Source organism: Hakea prostrata, chromosome 8, assembly GCF_041222555.1.
Source record: "Hakea prostrata isolate BN-2017 chromosome 8, UWA_Hpros_2, whole genome shotgun sequence".
NCBI classification, from domain to species: Eukaryota; Viridiplantae; Streptophyta; class Magnoliopsida; order Proteales; family Proteaceae; genus Hakea; species Hakea prostrata.
The window spans coordinates 15,377,301-15,397,658 of NC_142607.1; the positions used below are offsets into that span (position 1 = coordinate 15,377,301).

General features: G+C 37.3%; 3 protein-coding genes across 3 annotated transcripts; 2 read left to right on the top strand and 1 right to left on the bottom strand.

The window, feature by feature from the left end:
• Nucleotides 1-3,169: 3,169 nt before the first annotated feature.
• LOC149007247 (BAG family molecular chaperone regulator 3-like) lies at nt 3,170-4,505 on the bottom strand. Its single transcript, XM_089166399.1, has 2 exons — nt 3,989-4,505; nt 3,170-3,903 (listed from the first exon to the last, which is right to left on the bottom strand). Exons 1-2 carry the CDS (start codon nt 4,236-4,238, stop codon nt 3,650-3,652), a joined length of 504 nt encoding a protein of 167 aa, XP_089022525.1. The 5' UTR covers nt 4,239-4,505; the 3' UTR covers nt 3,170-3,649.
• A 2,506-nt stretch (nt 4,506-7,011) lies between these two features.
• On the top strand, nt 7,012-11,232 carry LOC149007248 (protein LOW PHOTOSYNTHETIC EFFICIENCY 1, chloroplastic-like). Its single transcript, XM_089166797.1, is given in 2 exon segments — nt 7,012-9,426; nt 9,428-11,232. Coding segments are annotated over 2 exon segments (2,172 nt in total). The 5' UTR covers nt 7,012-7,309; the 3' UTR covers nt 9,483-11,232.
• Nucleotides 11,233-13,950: 2,718 nt separating this feature from the next.
• Nucleotides 13,951-18,782, top strand: LOC149007249 (putative membrane protein At3g27390). The gene is made up of 10 exons (XM_089166673.1): nt 13,951-14,440; nt 14,822-14,930; nt 15,019-15,211; nt 15,319-15,455; nt 15,901-16,189; nt 16,280-16,386; nt 16,480-16,603; nt 16,886-17,084; nt 17,699-17,939; nt 18,033-18,782. The coding sequence occupies exons 1-10, from the start codon at nt 14,347-14,349 to the stop codon at nt 18,253-18,255; spliced, it is 1,716 nt and encodes a 571-aa protein (XP_089022799.1). The 5' UTR covers nt 13,951-14,346; the 3' UTR covers nt 18,256-18,782.
• Nucleotides 18,783-20,358: the final 1,576 nt, after the last annotated feature.

Here is a 20,358-nt window from a genome sequence, read left to right on the forward strand (position 1 = left end):
GTTTTGTTTCCTTGGATCGTTCATCATATCCGGCACGCAAATCCTTTGTGTTCAGGCAGGGTGTGCATTTGGTCCCTGATGACCTACTTGTGGTACTGGGTTGATTGTTTGGTGCCATGGATATCACATCTAGCTGACACACACCCTGCCAGACGCAGAGTAAATAGGTCCTCATCTTTGGGTGAAATTGCTTGTGCGCAACACCTGCAGTGAATGGTCGAGATTTCAATCGTTCATTTTTGAAAATTATGTTTTCACACTTTTGAGAAACGGACGGTTGAGATCAAAATCTCGGTCGACTTTGACCGTTCGCAGCACACAGCACTGAACCTACGACCTTTTCACTAAGAGGTGTTGGTTTTACCATTAAAACAACTATGTGTTGCTTCTGTAATTAAATCTACATTCTATGAGAACTCAAGGACATGGGATTCACATCCATTACAATTTTCAACCTCTGCAATTTCTTATAATTCATATTTAAGGTTGTGATATGTGGCATTTAATTATTCATCTGTCAAAATTAGAACCCAAATTAAGAATTGAATTTAATAAATATTTAAAATTAAGGCTGAGTGGTAAAATAATGAAGAATTTATTAGATTTAGTTCCTAAATAAGTTATAATTTTGACATTAGATAATTAACTGTCACGTGTCACAATCTTATATAAGAATTGCAGGAGACAGGGATTATGGAGGATGCAAATCCATATTACGTGTGCCGTGCACATATACAGTTATTATTCCTTTTTATCATTTCCTCGTTTTGAGGAAATCTTCTCCACCATTGGATTTGTTAATACCACATGAAAGAACTCTTCCTAAGAAGCTGATGGTTAATTGATATCCTTGTGATCTGCGACAGTAGAGGATGAGGATGTGAATCCTCTGCATCAAAAGAAAAAAACTGAAAGGGACAAATCAGTACTGATATCGTTAGGAAGATCCATCAGGTATTAATTCTGCCCGACGGTGGATTACCTAACAGGCTAACACAGAAAAAGATATTCTGTAAAAATAAAGATTATGGTGGATGAACAAGAACCGAAGAAGCAGCCCGAGTTGACAAGGATGGTTTGAAAAGAGAAGAAAGTAACGAATGCTATAAAGACAACAAATGGAGGAAAAGTCAGGCATGCTTAAGGGAAAAGCTTTATCTTTTATTGTAATGAGAGATCCCAATAGTTTAACTAGTTCTGCTCTGATATGGGTTGATCGATTGAGACTGATTATGATCATTTGTCTATAAATTCTTCGACAAATGATCACAACTGGGGAATTAATCTCGAGCTTTTTGTGTTTTAAGGATTGCACACCAGAGGATATATGAAAGCTTCATGCTCGAGAGGTTCATAAACTCTTCTTCAACATCTCCCTTCATTTCTGTTTTTCTGTTCCCTGACTTTAGTTCATATATTTTCTCTTTCTGTGTTGGCTAGGTTTTCTTGCAGCAAGTTTTGAAGAAATTAAGCTTGAGGAGAAGTATGGTGTAAGTTGACAGAAGATAGAGAGCACAACTGAACACACACAAAGAGAGTTGTGTTTGTGCAGTTATGTGCTCTCTCTTCTCCTGCCAACGCAAATCCACCCCCTTGAGTTTGTATGTTTTTCTCTTCACCAACCATCTTTCTTCTCCATCTTGATCTCTCTCTCCAGGTCAGTAACTTTGCACCTTTTTTTGTCTCTCTCAAACTCCAATGAACACAAAGAAAAGGGCAAAAAAAGGGCTGGCAGATGAATCCAGGAGAGCATAATAATCGATGGTGAACCCACAAGTTGAATCTATCAAATAAATCACCCATTACTTTTCTGTCTTTTAACCACACTTTACATAGGTATTGCCTTTTTAACCATTCCAGCTCTTTTCGGGGAAAAAAAAAAATCCTCTTTTGTGCACAGCATGTACTTTTATCCTAAGTAGAACACTGTGATTAAAAGTTTAATTTTGGATTTAAAAAAATCCTCGATACTCTTTTAATTTTTAAGTTTTCTCAGCCATTCGTTTGGCATATAAGTGCAGTGCTGTGCACAGCAGAGAGATGTGTATGGCAGATGATATTTTTCTGCTCCTTTTCTTCTTAGAGCAAAAGTTTAGGGTTTAGGGTGTATTCTTAAATTTGATTCTCCATTATTTTCTTATTTTTGCCCATTTGAAACCTAGAATCCATCTTGTTACATAATGGGCCCCTACCATTAACCCATATATCCAACCCGAGTGCACACAAGATACCTGGTTTAGAATTCAGATCTGAAAATCTAAACTTGATTATGGTTTTATTGTTTTTCGATGAACAACCAATTGAAATCTAATTGTGGATATACTTTTGGCACATTGGGACTAGTTTTTTATGTAAAGGCAGTAAATCCAAGCAAATTTTGAGTTCGAGCATTCATCCATCCCCATACCTTCCCTTCCACACCCCCTCGGCCCTTGAAATTTTTTTTCCTTAGGTCTATGCACCTTCAGTTCTTGTGAGTTGTGACTAGTTTGATGATTACTGGAAAAAAAAGCCATATCCAAATTAATCTTATAAAGACTTCATTCATTTCAGACTTATATGCTTAGAGGAGAGAGAGAGAGAAAAGAAAAGAAAAAAATAATAATAATTATGATGCAGCTTCGTAAATTTAGTTTTACAACCACAGTTTATCGGATATGGGAAACTCGTAACTTCATCGTCTATTAGAATGAGAGGAGGCGGGTGTGTGTTGTGCTGAATCTCATAATGGGCGATACTTAGAATTGATTTTTGCAGCTTTTACGACGTGTGGAAGACTTCCCTAACCATCGTATCTTCTTCTCAAATTGGCAAATTTCTGTTAACTATGCTTTTTTGGCAGAATTGCGACTCTCTTGGACTAAACCTCCATCTCATTGGGTTGCAATTAATTGTGATGGTTCAGTTCGCTTGCCCACCACTGGTTCTTGTCACGGGGGTGATGGTGCTATGGGAAGAAACTCTACTGTCGAGGTACTTTTTGTTGTTGCAAGGTGGTTGTGCTTCACCTAGTGTTATACGTATGGAACTGACCGCAATCCAACTAGGTATGTGATACGCTAGTCATCGAGGCTACTCTTGTGTCGAAATTCGCAGCGACTTCACTCAAACAATCCAACAAATTGCTCGTCCAGCTGAAGCATTATGGTCAACTCGTGATATTCTAGAGGATATTTGGGGAATGCGATCACTATTTTGCCATTGTGTTTTTATACATCATCTCAGGGAAGTTAATTAAGCTGCCAATTATCTGGCTGGTTTAGTTTCAAACGACGCTAAAATAGAGCTTCAAGCTGATCATATACCATACCGGCTCTCGAATATTGTCGACCAAGACCGGAATGGTTACAATTACTTTCGTTCCTAGATGTAATATAATAACTTTAACAAATTATTAATATAAAACGCCTGTTTAACCAGAAAGAAAAAAAAAAGTTACTTTGCCAAACGGCTGAAATTCCTCCTTCCGATCTATACTGTATGCAGCACTGTCGAGTAGAGCTCAAAAAGTTGAGGAAAAGATAAAGCTACAAAGTAGTCTTCATCCATACAAATGATTAAATTAATCTATTGATGGGTTAATACATTGGTTAGTTTAAGATGAAATGACATGATTAAACAGTAGTATAAATGTAGACTGCAGAGTCTATTATATTACTGATGATAAGGGAAGGTGAGCTCTCAATGTCAAAGGAAGAGTTAGAGTTTGTTTTTTCCTGGAGATTGATGCATGTAGTTTCCTCTCCTTGATGGCTGGATCTTCCAACAACAAGACCTTCTCCATGTGTCTCACCCCAACCATATGTAGGAACTCTTCATTTTCTCTTTCCTTTCCCCTGTATAAAATCCTCTGTTCTCTTGCCTTTAAACCAGTCACCACCTCCAACATCATCTTCAATTCCCCTAAAATATACAATAAGAAGAAACCATTAATTAACAAATCCAGAAATGATAGATGACCATGGGAGAAGAAGAAATTAAGAAATACCAATAGTTGAAGTGGGTTCAATGGAGATATCATGAAGCTGTGTTACTGTAGAGACTCTGATTGTGATCATCTCTTCCCCTGAACTGTTTCCATTGTTTCTCTTTTGGACAAGAAGACCTCCTGGTCGAACCTCCCACTTGATCTCCTCAAGCCCTCCACAGCTTTTGCCTGATGAGTCTCCTCTGCTACCTCCTCCATTACAATTGACCTTGGATGAGTTGCGCCTGCAAAACCTCTTCAACTTCATCATTCTCTCTCTGAAATCAACCAAACTGGGTTCTGGGTTCTGGGTTCTGGGTTGTGGGTTGTGGGGGAGAGAGTGTGTTCAGATGAAGCTTGGTTATATAGGAGTTCCTTGCTATGTGTGCTAATAATTATTGATTAAGGAGGTAAATCCAAAGGAAATGGCGAATGTAGAAGTGCCACGTAGAAGTAAAGAAAGGATTAGGAGATTCCGGTGCCGAGTTTATTGGGCGGCTGATGGAACTGCTACACATGGGACTGTGAAAACACGCTTTGCTTGATTGCCGGAGCCGAAAATGAATAGGAAAATCATATCCTCAGTTGTTGTTGTTGTTATTCTTAATACGGAAACTATCGATTTTAGTTAATTCCCAATAAAGAAATGGTAGAGGTTGGGCACGCAACACGCCGCCATCTGCGAAGTAAGCGGGCGGCGTAAACTAATAGGAGCGGTGGGGGTGAGAAGGGCAAGGTGGTCCTTCCCACTGGTTGTGGGGTCATGTGCCTCAGACCTAATTTGGTGTATGAGAGCTAGATTGGGTTAGTATTTTTTTTGTTAATTAATTGGGCTAGTCTGTTATTCAACTTATTTCATTAGTTTTGAAACTTTTGATGCACCATTCAAGGATTTCGGATGACCTACCCGCTTGGGGAGAACAATGTGTTTCCTTGACACTTCTCATGCAACCAAATAATCGGGATGAGGCTTTCTTTTGAATACTAACAATATGATCAGAGGTGGATCCCACATGGGTTTCACTCTTATTATGTGGTTGAGATTTGTCAAGAAAGTACATCGTTCTCCTTTGACAGAGGGAGAGCCAGATGGGTTAGAAAGAGTTAGCTCAGCATCGCGACATTAATTTGAAGATGTAATCGGGCGCAGGGCCCGGATGCCCAAAAAAATGTAAAAAAAAGAAGTTAAATTTGACCAAAAAAGGCAGAGAGGGAGAGGTGATATGAATTCTTATTCAAGTACTTAACATTTAATATTAAAGCTAAGGGTTCAAATCTTAGAGAGCACTACCTAGGAGAGAGCTACTAACCACCAAAGTGAGAGTCGATCGGATAGTATGTTATGTTCCAATTGGAGTCAATTTGGTGTATGGCTCCGTGACTAGGATAGTCTTGTACAAAATGGGTTGAAGAGCTTGATTCTATCTATTCCGTTAGCTACGAGCTTTTTGCTAACTCCGAATAGTGGGACTAACTCCGAATAGTGGGAGATGGAAAAGCTTACTCTATTGCGTACTTCTATTAACAATTTTGATCAACTATTTTCAGCTGATTCGGGTTAAGATTTGATTATTGAAATGTAATTGGAGTTTAATGAGGATACAATAGGTTAGCAGCCTAACCATCGAATAACATTTTCAAGACATAAGAGACTTTCCTTCTCCGCATAAGAAAAACTTGGTTTACCATCGCAGGGTCGCTTGGTTGGTAAGACCAACACCTCTTAATGAAGAGTTTGTGGCTTCGATTCTGCCTGATGGTATATTATGTATCCTCCGGTCCACATCACCAATATGTAAAAATTGCTAATTTCCCAAAAAAAGTGAAAAAAAATTTTTGGTCCAATCACTAACATGTTTGGAAATTTGATACAATTTCACGAATTTTCATGAGAGAATTCCTCCCTTACTAAAATTCCTCCATTTATCTTGGTGGTATGCAGTTATTAGGAATCATCCCATGTGAGATGAGTAAAGTATTAGGGTTTCTCTCTCACACGTTTACTTTATCTTGCAAAGCCTCTTTCATGCAGCGAACTAACCATGTTATGAGTTTGGATTCTTTCTAACAAACTGAGGAAATGCCATGCGCGTGGTCTTTCACCATGGACCACCTTTTAACTTGGATGAGGTCCCAAAAACAACTCCTTTAATTAATAATTTATCAAAAAATTCTTTGGATTCATTTCTCAACCGACCCATTTCTCCAAAACTCTTTATCCAATTTTTTTTTCTATTTCCGTGAAACTCAGAAAACGTTGCCTTGAATTTCCTTGGGCTTGCCCATGTACTGAAAGTCTGAGCCTTGAGCTTGATTAGCCCATGGACTGAAAAGCCCAACTTAAACCTGTTGTTGGGCTCTGATTTATTGGCCCAGTATTCACTCTTATGGATTGAATTTTGGTGTAAGATTATTGCATTCTTAGTTTTCTTTGGGATTCAGAGTCTGGATCTTCTATCCACCTTAGTGAAGGGTTGTGTTGTTCTTTTCAAATGTTTTCACGGTAAAATAAAGGTGATCATTCTCATTTCTGAGTGTTATAAAGTGAATGTAAAAGATAAGTCTCTGAATTTAAATTTAAATTCTAATCTACCGTAGGTAACTAACTCTATCTTCAATTGATCTTATCTGCAATCGATCAATAAGAGTTTGAATTATAGTTAAATATTAACAAGTTCTAGAGTTTGATTGTAAATAATTGTAATTCAAATTCAAATACTAGTGGCTAGGACCCCTAATAGACCATACCATTATTATATGGTTGAGAAATATGAAGAGAGTACAAACCTCTACCTTGATAGATCAAAATTCCCCTTATACATGTAATGAAAGAATGTGAAAAAAAAACAAAATTTCCGACCTGGTGGGGATAGAGGATCGGACGATCCCAACTCCCCTCACTTATATTTATTATTTTTCTTACAAAAATAAATTAATCCACTTGGCTTTGTTGATAAGGACCTCGGTTCACTAATTCTGTGACACTTGTCAGGAACATTTTTGTTCCCTATTTATCGCTGTTTCACTTTCTCTTTTCTTCTGGATAAGATTGCTGGGTCACTTATCCCCAACGGAGGAGGAAGCTGTAGATGGTTGTGGAACGTTCAGCTCATACAAATTAGTAAAACAAACCCAAAACTTTCAACCTTGAAGCTCTTAACTTCTTGACATACTTCTCACAGGTGGATTCATACTAATTCAAGACTCTCTGCATCTCTCTGTGTTAATTTTTTAGAATTCCTTTTCCATTATCCAGTTGCAAAATTTTCACATTTTGTCCGCACTCCTGAAAGGATTATTTTGCTTTGGCTTGCTCATTTCATCTGCATTTCCTCATTAAAGATGGAAGCTTTCAGCGTTTGGTCCTCAAAAGGGGACTTGTGGGTGTCTCCTCTTTTGGAATTTGAAGTGGGTTGTTACTGCTTTTCAAGAACAAAGAGAAAATGGGTTGTTGGTCAGGCTTCACATCAGAGAAGAAGTTGCCATCAGTTAGTAGTTTCAAGCAGTTTAGGTGATTTTTGGACCCGATCTCAACATCCTTGGCGTCCGAAATTTGATGCTTCATATGGGATTTTCTCTAATCACTCCAGACTCAATTTTCTCCCTGTGGCTTGGGCATTTGAACAGCGAGCAACTGGGGAGGGGTTCGGTGAAGGGTCTTCAAACCCTAGAGATAGTTTGCTTAACAGAGCCCATGATGAGGAGAAAAGCTGTGGTGATGGTGGGGTATTTCCTACTAAAGAAGGAGCTGGAGAAAATGATGAATGTGAGAGAGAAGCAGAAGGAAAGAAAGCAAGAATTGATGTTAGGGCGTTAGCCTGGAGCTTAAGATTTGCTAAAACCCCGGAAGATATAGAAGATGTTCTTAAGGACTTCTCTGAACTTCCCTCTCCTGTGTGTTCCTCAATGATAAAAAATTTCGGCAAAGAAAAGAAATTAGAGACTGCTATATCTCTTGTCGAATGGCTTAAGAGAAAGAAGGGGGAGACCAATGCTTTCACTGGACCAAATGTTTTTATATATAACAGTCTATTGGGTGCAGTGAAACAGTCTGAGCAGTTTGAAGAAGTGGAGAAAATCTTGGGAGACATGGCAGAGCAAGGTGTCTTTCCTAATGTTGTCACTTGCAACACTTTAATGGCCATTTATTTAGAACAAGGACGGTGTCTTGAAGCCCTTAATGTTCTCAAAGAGATTGAAGCGAAGGGTTTTTCTCCAACTCCAGTGTCCTATACAACAGCTTTACTGGTTTATAGAAGAATGGAGGATGGTAGTGGAGCCCTTAAGTTTTTTGTTGAACTAAGAGAAAAATATCGTAAGGGCCAAATAGGAAAAGATGGGGATGAAGACTGGGAAACTGAATTCATTAAGCTTGAGAACTTCATCATCCGAATTTGCTGCCAAGTGATGTGGCGGTGGATCGTGAAGGGAGATCAATTGAGCAGCAGTAATGTATTGAAGCTTCTTGTTGAAATGGATAAGGCTGGTCTGAGACCTGGGCAGGATGAATATGAGCGCCTTGCTTGGGCATGTACACATGAAGGTCATTATATTGTGGCAAAGGAGTTGTATAATAGGATGAGAGAAAGGGAATCTGATATTAATCTATCTGTCTGCAACCATATTATATGGTTGATGGGCAAAGCTAAGAAATGGTGGGCTGCTTTGCAGATTTATGAAGATTTGTTAGACAACGGTCCAAAGCCAAATAACCTATCACACGAATTGATTGTTTCTCATTTCAACTTTCTGCTCTCTGCAGCTAAGAGAAAAAGAATATGGAAATGGGGTGTTCAGTTGCTTAATAAGATGGAAGATAAAGGCCTAAAACCAGGAAGTAGGGAATGGAATTCTGTTCTTGTAGCTTGTTCCAAAGCATCAGAAACTTCAGCAGCTGTACAGATATTTAGAAGGATGGTGGAGCAAGGTGAAAAGCCTACAATTGTATCATATGCGGCATTGCTTAGTGCCCTTGAGAAAGGGAAACTCTATGGTGAGGCTATTCGGGTGTGGGAACATATGCTTAAGGTGGGTATTGAACCAAATCTGTATGCATACACAATCATGGCATCAGTTTATGCTGGACAAGGTAGGTCTGAGATGGTAGATTCCATCATCCGAGAGATGGCTTCATCTGGGATTGAACCAACTGTTATTACTTTTAATGCGATTATCACTGGGTGTGCAAGGAACAGCATGGGAAGTACTGCATTTGAATGGTTCCACAGGATGAAAGTTCATAATGTCTCACCAAATGAGATAACATATGAAATGCTGATTGAGGCTCTTGCAAAAGATGCTAAGCCAAGACTTGCATATGAGCTGTACTTGAGGGCCTACAATGAGGGCTTGCAGCTCTCTGCAAAGACTTATGATGCTGTTATACAATCCTCGCAAGATCATGCTGCAACTATTGATGAAAGCATCTTAGGACCCCGTCCCCAAGAGAAGAAAAAAAATTCGGCAGATGTTATCAGAATTCCATAACTTGGCTTATATCCCTAATAGAAGTTGACCATTTCGTTCATCCTCAACAAGCACAAGGAAGCCGATATATAATGTGCTCGTGTAATCTACAAGGAGTATACTTCAGCAAAGTAGGGGCATCGATCTGAGATTTTCATTACTTTGTTAGTTGACTCCCCTAATTCAAGTAATTTGTTTCTCTTTACACTCTGGTAAGATCAAGTTCCTTCTGCAAGTTTACTTCAAAGACAATACAGATAGATACCAACAGCATCATAGTCCTCAGGTGATGAAACCTAATATTTATAAACAAAGTGGCCATTGTTGTTGCGGTTTCACATTAACTGAGTTAATATTCAATTCAATTTTCATTTGACTAAGACAAACTAAATTTTGTATTTCAATTTAATATTTTACTGTAGGATTTTATTCATTTAGCTTTCAGTAGCTTGAGTTGTTCAAACTTCCTTAATCCTTACTGCGAGCTTTGAAGTGCCTTTTGAGCTCAAAACTATGCATAATTGAGTATTTGACCTTATCTCACCATTGGAGTTGTAACTAAAGCAGACGGTGGACTGTTGCAGGTGGAAAATGGTCTCCACTAACCTAATTGTTTGAGTTTTGACTTTTACATGCTTTGAGTTCTAACCTTTCTATTTCAGTGTTTAGGTTTATAACCTTTCTGGTTTCTCCTTTATTAAGACTCTTCTGGTCCTTTTTTTCCTGGCAGGTAAGCTTCTCTTCTGAACTTCTAGTTCGTTTAGTTTTAGCCTTTGCTAACCTCACTTTGGGATTCTTGCTAGTAGGATCATCTGACCTTTGCTGGGGTATTGACAAAAACAATGTTAAATTTGTTAAGGATGATAGACTGATGAGGGACTGTGGTTTGAGTGATCTGACTGTTGCCCTTAGGCCCTTGCCAGCTTATTGCTCTGTGATGCCACATAAAGCTAAAAACAAAAAGAATTAGATAAAAATTAAGAGAAGTCTGCCTGGTGCATTAATTTAGTGAAAAACCTATAATATTATAGGTAAGATATAATTGAGAAGCCATTAATTTTCTGTTCTACTAATTTCATGGAAAATGAGATTGAATTTATTAGTAGATATATCATTTGCTTGGAAGGCAGATTGTGTAATGCCAGTAACTCCATATTTCTAGCAGTCATTTTCAAAGAAATTCAATGGAGCCTAAAGCTTTCCTAACTGTTTCTGCAATGTTTCTGTCCAGCCATCTTGTAACTCCTTTTCTTTTACTTGCTTCTGCAGTTTTCCAGTCTAGTTTTCCTAGGTTTCTGTTAATAAGTTCCATGAAAAATTTCCTGAGTTTTTATATGAAGTCTTAATTATATATTTGAACTTCTTACATTAAATATTGTTAGCAGTCCCTAGATAATTGTCTAGTAGGCTTCTTTGATTGAACCTGCTCTGTATTTCAATCTGAATTTAGGGCCTCAGATTCATGGCTATTGTTGTATCATGAAGGTAAGGTATAGTGCCTGTAGCAGTGATGTGGTATCCATATGTAATCTGCAGGTGGGAAGGCTTTAGTCTTGAATATTAAATGAAAATTGATATAAAATATGTGGAGAACAATCTGTATATGCAGAGCAGTTACATGCCTGAAGTTTGATTCTGGTTTCTCATCCAAGCTTCAGAATCCAACAAGCTTTTAGAAACCAGAGTGACTGTGAAGACATCGAATTATACAAAAATTTTCATTTGATTGAACCCTAGATTTAACTTTCTATCACATGTTGAGCTACAGCTTTAGCTCTTACTTACATTGGCTGATGTGGGCATCAAGGAATCAAACTTTTTTTCTTTTTTTCTCCAAGTAATCACAAGGCCTCTCTCTCTTTTGCTCTTAACTAACTACATGGACCATGCTATTAAGGCTTATTCAAAGTGTAATAACTCTTTCCTTTTGTTACGTGTCTCTTCAACCTTTCTTTTTGACTATTATTAACATTTTTCCTGTACAATGCACAGTAAACTGAGGGAAATTAAAATACAATTTACTCATAATTTTGTTTAAAATATGATTTCTTTAAACAAAAAGTAAACCTAAACGGTCACATCCATCCTGTTGATTTGGGCTTTATAAGTTTTGATCTGTCTCCTGATTGGATGCTTTATCTAGTGGGAATGGGAATATCATTCCACCACACGCTCAAATTGTTTGGGTGATGCGCCATAATTGCACAGCACCTGCAACGAATGGTCCTCGACTATTTGTTTTTAAAATAATTTTAAAAATAATTTTGGGAGGAATTACACTTTTCTTTAATCAAATTGGGAGGAATTTTCCAGTTCAGGTACAATTTTTTTCTTAACAGGCAAGTATATAGAAAAAAAATAATTAAAAGAACACATTAGAAAGTGATTTTGACATAATAGGAATTTATTCTTTTATAATTTTATTTAAAACAAAAATTACTTCCAACGTCCTTGAAGCTGATTGGCGGCCATTGCGATAGGGATGAGAAATAATCGAATAATGAAGACACCACGAATGCATGCACAATTTGACAAAAAAATTGCAATCAAAATGATATGTGGTGATTATCAATATTCGAGAGCGTATGTACATTATAAGGTAATGGATATTTAGGGACTTGCTTCATCTAAAGCGGTTGCAAACAAAAAAATTTCACTTGCACAAAGGCGCCTTTTGTATATCGGGTTTTGGATATTACATATATCATTAGTGAGAGTCAGACCCATGACCTCTTCATCTAAAGTTATTTTTTGCATTCTTTCAGAGAGTTCAACGAGAATGTGGATTTTTTAGAAAGATTTTGGCCGGTATCAATCCATTGTCATTATGAGATTTTCATTGTTTTAAATGATGGCACTATTATCATTTGGATTTTATTAAAATAATAGAAAAATCTAAAATTCATAATGAACTAAAAGTCCAGTAGATTATGGGGACAACATTACATTATGCGGTGGCAAACGAAATTTAAAATCAAGATGGGCTAAACGGAAAAGCAATTATAAAACCCCCCCCAAACCCTCCAAACCCGGAACTCTCACCCCCAGAACGAGGCGCCGAACCGCCGAACGGCGCCAAACGCCTCCTCAAGGCTCCCCGCACCCCAAGGGGTTCACCCACATGCTGAGGACCAAAAGACGAGAGATCCAAGACCCAGCAACAACAGCGAAGTCACGCCAACGGACCACCAAAAAAAATTATAATAGAAATTAGAAAATTAATGCAAAGAAAATGTATTTGTCAAAATGGTTTATTTTTATAGTCTATGCATGGATTGATCAAAAAGAGCCTTAACCAGTCAGTCTCCAAAGGGATAAATCTTAACCGTGGAGGTTTTCTACAACATTATCTCATAAAATTTGTGATGATGCCAATGAAAAAAAAAATTGTATCTCTAATCCTTCATTTTTATCTAATATAAGATAAAGCTAAAAAGAAAAAACTTTCGTATAATTGACTTAGAGCATAGGACAATAACTGACAATAAAAAAAAAATGAAATCATCAGTGATATAAATTCCAGCTACCGTTCCCAAAAAATAAAAATAAAAAATATGAAAAAATAGTGATTTACAAGTTGAATCTTGAATGCTTTTAAAGAGAACAGAACACAACAACTAAGATGGGACATCAATCATTTTAACAAGTAATAAATCAATTTCATTCACATATTTAATTATTTATTGGATTATTTTTGTTCTAAACAAGGTGACATCTATATTATATTATAATAATATAAAAAAAGTACATAAAAAGTTACAAAGAGACGTATATGGAAAGCATATATTATATTATAAATATTATATTTTTTGGTTATTATTTAAGCATATAATGAGTAGTTTTTATATATAATTTAATTAGAAGACAAGGCTCTGTGACCCTAAAGAAATTCGAACTTTGACTTCTTGCATGAAGGCGTGTTGGTCTTTTGCCAACAGAGTGATTCTATTTCATGAATTGAATTTGGTATTGAGCTCTTATAGTGTCTCAAAACACTCTGATTACATAATTTTTGTATAATCAGATAAAAAATACTAAAGTCTGTGCTCTGATTTTTTTTCTTCCAATTTTTGTATAAAGATCACATTTTATTGCTATCAATATGCAAGGTTTAAAGTATTTCACGATACCATACGATACTAGCTGATACCTATCCATATTTGACTCAAATGATACGATACATCTCAATACGTCTCTCTATTGAATTGTGTTAAAATATAGCTAGAGAGATATAATACTCGTTACGAAACGATGCATATCTTAAAATCACCTAACTGATACTAACTGATACGATATCAATACTTAAAACTTTGTCCATAAGAAAAGGTACATTCGATGGTGGTTTTAACTTTTACCCAAAAGCAAAATTCCATGCTTTCCTTTTCCATGCTGTTAGTGCACACAGGGCGCCCACACACACAGCTTTGCTTCTGGAGCAGGACAACACCTTCCTTTTTTAATCAGACCCATTAATAATTTAATACACACTCTGTTCCTCTCTCTCTCTCTCTCTCTCTCTGTGTGAGAGGCTCGTTTACCCATCTAAGCTTAGAGCCATTTGAGGAATTGAAAACTCCATTTCCGTCCATGGTTACTCCCTAATCCTTTTGTCACAACTGGAACGGTTATCAACTGCCAGGCACTGAATCCCAATAGAGAGTTTTGTATGTTATTTGAATTCGGCCTCTTCACCATTCTCTTTTGCTAATGGCGGTTCCTGTTCAGAATGGGGACTGGAATGGAGAAATTTTTCTGAGATATCTTCTGGGTTGTTTCTGTTTGATGCGAGTCTGTAAAGATTAGTTTCAGTGTCAGTTTCTCCTTTCACAGTTCTCTCTTTGTCTTCTGTCACTCCTGCTGCTTAATTCTGACAAGGGTCTGAAGTGATTCTGCAATTCTTTAGGTAAGTAGAGATGGAACCCCCAACGGGTTTCTTGGCTACCTTGTTGAGCTTTCTCCGATTTTTGCCGTACTTCATTGGACTTCTACTTCTGGGCATCGTCAAAGGTTGGTTTTGTCCTCTCTCAAGTTTTCCATTTAGAATCTCTTGATAATTGATATTTTTTTAGGTGTTGCTCCTCTTCTTCTGGGGGCTGCTACGGTTCTCTGTTTTTCTTCTGAGTGACATTAGTTTTGGTTACAATCACTCTTATCTTCTCTAAGTTGAATGTTGTGTTTTATTTTGTTCCACCTTATATCTGAAGAAAATCTAGAAACTTAGGCTTCTGGATAGAATCTTGTCCTCTAATTTTCCTATCAAATTAAATTGTTATATACTTTCTCAAAAGAATTCATTTTCTGCAAATGTTATTTTATGCTTTATCATGATAACTGAGTAACCTCAGTCCGTCTCTCTAACTCCTCCTTCAAACGTTTAATCAATTATAGGTGTTATGTTCTGCCCATTGATATGCCTTATCATTTCGATTGGAAACTCTGCAATCATTTTGGGTCTTTGGCCAGTCCACAGTGTTTGGACATATTATTGCATTGCAAGGTATTTTGATATTTTATTGTTTCTTTTGCTTGTTAAGTTTTTGTATATCGTAGTGGTCTTTTTCTTATGATCATTGTTTCCTGAGCAGAGCCAAACAACTGGGGCCAGTTCTGAAGATTGTTTTGTGCATATGCATTCCTGTTATCTTGATCTTGTGGCCATTGGTCGGCATAGTTGCAAGTATTTTAGGTGGTGCAGTATACGGCTTTCTTGCACCCCTGATTGCCACCTTCGAAGCTGTTGGAGAAGGAAAGACTGATGTGTTTGTCAACTGTATCATTGTATGCCACTATTTATTAGTGAACCAGATCAGTTCTGATGATTGTTAAATGCTTAGTGGTTTTAGTTTCATTTTTGTATGCTCACTTTTATCTCCTTGCTCATGTAGGATGGAACTTCGAGCTCTGTAGAAAGAAGCTTTACCATGGTCAGGGACTTTACTGATGTTTGTTTCCACTCCTATTTCTCACTTATGGATGACCTCCGTCTTCAGGAACCTCCAAATGGGAGACGACATGAAATCAGGTTTTGTTTGGTACTTCGGATACTTCTATGCTCTAATCCTTGAAAAGTTTACCTGCTTATCAAGTTTCTTACTTTTAGCTAAAGATCTACATTTATTGGTACTTCGGGCTTGAGCCTGCAAGATGAGTAAACATTATGCTTGATAGTGAAGTGTTTAGTTATCAGGAATCTTCTTAAAGTCTCTGGGGCAAATAGTTGCTTTGCCAAAGTTGTTGATAAGTTGATCCTCCCCGATCACTGATTCTAGTTATAAACTTGATGCTTGAAAGAAGCAGAGAGTTGTAATTATGGCACATGCTGGAGCGGGATTGAATTAATCCCATTTGATCTATGTGATTCATATTGGCCATCGATTGGCTCTACGGCCATGGAATCCAATAAAATGCTGAAATGTATATCCAATACATATTCTTGTCTTACAGATTTGCTATTATACATTATGCAGATTGCTCTATATTCCTGGTGCTCTATTGGCTGGACTTCTTGGAATTGTTGTTGACATGCCTATGGTTACAATTCTTGCCCTATACAAGAGCCCATACATGCTTTGCAAGGGATGGCACCGATTGTTTCATGATCTTGTAGGCCGGGAAGGGCCTTTCTTGGAGACAATCTGTGTGCCATTTGCTGGTCTTGCCATCCTACTTTGGCCGTTGGCAGTTATTGGAGCCGTATTGGGTTCAATAGTATCAAGTGTCTTTTTGGGTGCTTATGCAGCTGTCATTGTACACCAGGTCATATTCTTATTCGCAATTGAGCTTTCTGTCTATTGGTTTGTTATTTGGAATTTTGACTACATACAAATTTCAGGATTTGAACTGCAGGAATCCTCTGTCTGGTTTGGGCTCTGCTATGTTATCTCTTCCTTATCCATTTTTGATGAATATAGTAACGACATTCTTGACATGCCAGAAGGATCCTGCTTTCCTAAGTATGTTTTGTACCAGTTTTTATGTTTCTAGGGCATCTTGTTCATTCCATGCAAATCTAACATGAAAAGCTACTTACTTTATAAGATTATCAGGCTTCAGTACCAGAAAAACAGGCCACCGTCTCAGATGGCTTCTTTCTCGAGACCGAACTCCTTTAAAAAGTGTCCCTCTCGTTTGTCCTCCTTCAAGGATGCCATTGATCTAAAGTCTGTTGAGGTATGTATTCTTTTGCACATAAATTGTCTGAATAGGTTCAGCCATACATTGAATTATCCACCAGTAGCCATTTGCTCATCAAGTTTTCATGATTTTACCATATAAATCCAAGTCACTTGCATGATCTTTAACTTAGACAATTTCATTATCAGGATACTAACCGACTATTCATTTATTAGTGTTGCCTTATTGTAATGTGTAACCAATTCACTCTTATTTACTTGGATTAGTTTGGTAATGAAATCATGTTATAGTACATTAACTGACATTTTGCATCTGTAGCTGCTGGAAAGTTTATTTATGGAGTGTAAAAAGAATGGGGAGCTTCTGGTTGCAGAAGGAGTGATTAGAGCAGAAGACATAGAAGAATCTAAATCAAACACAGGTGGCTCCGGAGTTTTAAGCATTGGCTTACCTGCTTATTGCATTCTTCAGGCACTTCTGCGCTCTGCCCATGCAAATGTTGAGGGTATATTGCTAAGTAAGTGAAGTTGCTACCAGAATAATAATGAAAGTTTTGTTACGGAACAAAAATGGCATCATTAAAAAAATATACTTCTTGGCTGGTGATTCAAAAATAAGTGATGATCCATTGATATGCATTAGGGCCTTCCTTATATAATAGGTATTGGAGCATTGGTTGGATTTGTGGCCAGTTGTATAGACAACATCCTTCTATGGCATACCCTTTTTTGGTATCTTCTTTGAAGGAAGTTTTGATTACATGAAATCCACTCTAATGTAGACCCCTGGACATTTCCTGTCTTTGTGGTCGCCTACCATAATGGGCTATTAACTATTCATATATTTGAAGACAAGGTAGGGAGAATGATTCTCCGCTTCTCCACTAGAATTAGAGGTGGAAAATTTTTGCATCCAGCATTGTGTGGTTCTCAAGTCTGCCAGCATTGCATTCTGACTATTGCATTTTTTATTACTTGAAATGATCAAATCATCCTTAATTAGCAGTAGTAGTTGTAGATTTGCGAGTTCTCAAGTTTATTCTTTTTCAAGTAGTAGCAAATAAAGTCTGCATCTTGAACCACACACATACATGCGCACACATGAAAGGTTTACACGTTTTGATTATTGCAGGTAACAATGTGACTGAGATAACTACAAGAAACAGACCAAAAGAAGGTATCTTTGATTGGTTCTTAAACCCCCTCTTGATTTTGAAAAACCAGATCAAAGCTAAGAACCTTTCAGAAGCTGAGGAGAACTACCTTGGCAAATTGGTTTTGTTGAGCCACCACCCAGACAGATTGAAAATTTTGAATCTTACACCACCAGTAACACAGCAGAAACAAGCTGAACTTGAAGCATTTGCCAGAAGGTATTAAAGTGGAGACTTTTACAAAAGCTACCATACTCATCAGTTTCTTATGGTCTTATGTTCTCATTCTCTTTCTGTTCTTTTCCTTTGAAGGCTCCAAGGGATCACCAAGACTATCTCAAGGTATCCAACTTTCAGGAGGAAGTTTGTAAATCTTGTTGGAGACCTGTCTAATGAGCTTGCAGTGAAGAATGGTGAAAGTCAATCAACCAATGGACGCCAATCAACTACTCGGTCAAGAAGTGGCTTGGCTTGGCTGTCCAGCCAGAGTTCATTTGGAAGTAAAACAAACTCTCAAGGAATTGATATAGATTGAGGCAAAAGTAGTTGCTGGAAGTGGTTCAAAACTTGCATGAACCATGAGTGGATAAGCTGTTAGATTCTTTCAAAATTCTTGTTGCTATCTAGTGGAAGGATTCAAGGAACAAATTCGTTCGGAAAAAATCAGCTGAAGGTTGGTGTTTGAAAGTCTATACTGGGACCTAGATTACTGTCTAAAAGTGGCAGCAAAAGTTTTATTCTCATAAGAGCCATTGCTTAAAAGAGCTACTTCATAGTAGACATTTTTGCCAATATGGGAAAAGAATCATGAAAAGCAGTATGGACTCTGTGCCCTAGATACGAAGAGGCGTTGAATAACACCCCATGAAAGGCACCTCTGTTGATGTTTCTATGCATTTTCTTGTTAACCCCCGAGTTGATGTAGGAGCCACACTATGTTTAGGAAACCTTCTCATTGACTGATAATATTTTTTTGTATCCTAGAAGTTACTGTAAATAAATTCTCTTACTTAATATACTCCATTTTTCCATCCAACTTATTCCATACAAAAAGCAAAGAAAAAGAAAAAGAGAATCATTTCATTTACCACTTTGGTTGGTTGCGTGGAATTCATTGAATAATACAAAAAACAACTAGGACTAATGCCTCCAATAGGACTTTCTATTGACCTCCAAATAGTAGGTTCTACTATGAGATCTTAGTGGTGGAATTCTTTTTGTTCATAGAGAAGATAAGCTTTATTCTTTTCTTTTATTCATCTTCCTGATAAATCTAAGTCCAACTAATCTAAATTAACCCTAATCCCAACCAAGCTTTCCTTCCAAGAGGAGAACTTTTAGTTTGGGTTTTAGTTTTCTTCTCTAATGTATAAAGATTTCCTTCCACCACTTTTAGCATGTTTATAAACTCATCTTCTGGTAGTGAGATTCAAATTGTAGACCATCTCAGGTTCTGAATCCCTCTATGCCTGTCCTTGATTCTTTCTTTCCCTTAATCACATATTATAGCTCCTTCAGATTGATGAGAATCCTCTAGCAAAAACTTTTTGTGGCTACATGAGGTACCACTTTCTGATTATCTAAAGAGATTCTTTGGGAAGCATTTCTTCTTCTCTTTGGCTGTCTGGAATCACTTTCTGATTTTCAAAGGAGAATTTTCAGGGCTACTTGTGATTGATTACTGCAGTAGAAGAATACTTGTCAGGGCTGCAAAGGCTGTTATTGGACAAAGACAAACCACAACCAAGTAAACTCTGCGGGAAAAGCAGGTCGAAGACCATTTTCTTGACAACTGATGATGCCATTAATCACGATAGGAGGGCTTTCAACTCAAAGCACTGTTCCAGTTTTAGATTCCCAAACTTTTGACAAAAAATAAACAAGACTGAATTTTTATAATACATTGAATAGTAAGATCCTGCTTAAAACATGCTATTGAACATGTCTTCTCAGCAAAGGTACAGAATTCACTTAGATGCTATAAAAAATAGAATAAATTCACTGGCACCTCAAAATGAAAGTTTTAAAGCACTCACCCCTTACTTTAGGTTTAAAAAAATAAAGATCCAAAATTGAATTTTTGTTGAATATATTTGATAAAAAAAAAAAAAAAAAAAAAACTATGAGTGCCACAAATGTAGGAAGTTCACCAACAGATTAAACGATGCAAAAAGTGAGTTGTTTTTTTGTTACCATGACGAGGTGGGTATTAAAGTTGCTGTCCATGAACACTGTGTATCCACTTGAACCAGAATGTTCTGAACCATCATCACTCCCTTTCCCTTTCGCCATTCTCGAAGAAACGGAAGATAGGGAAGGAAGGGGAATAAACGAAAGAAGCAGAAGCAGAAGCAGAAGCAGCAGCTTCTCTCACGTCTTACCCGTACAGAGTGCTGATACAGAGCCGAAGTTGTTAGCCCCTGCGCGTGTCTATACGAATGGAATTCGCTCACGAATGTTTTGTATAGGTGTCAAACTGGAACAGAATCGGAAATCGAAACAGGGTCTTACCTCAAATACAATTGAACAGAAATTAATAAGAACTAGTCGTTTGAATGAAAACCAGTTCACTCTTCCTACCCTAAAAATAAAAAATAAATAAAAAAACCAGTTCACTCTCAACTCCTCAAAGCACCCT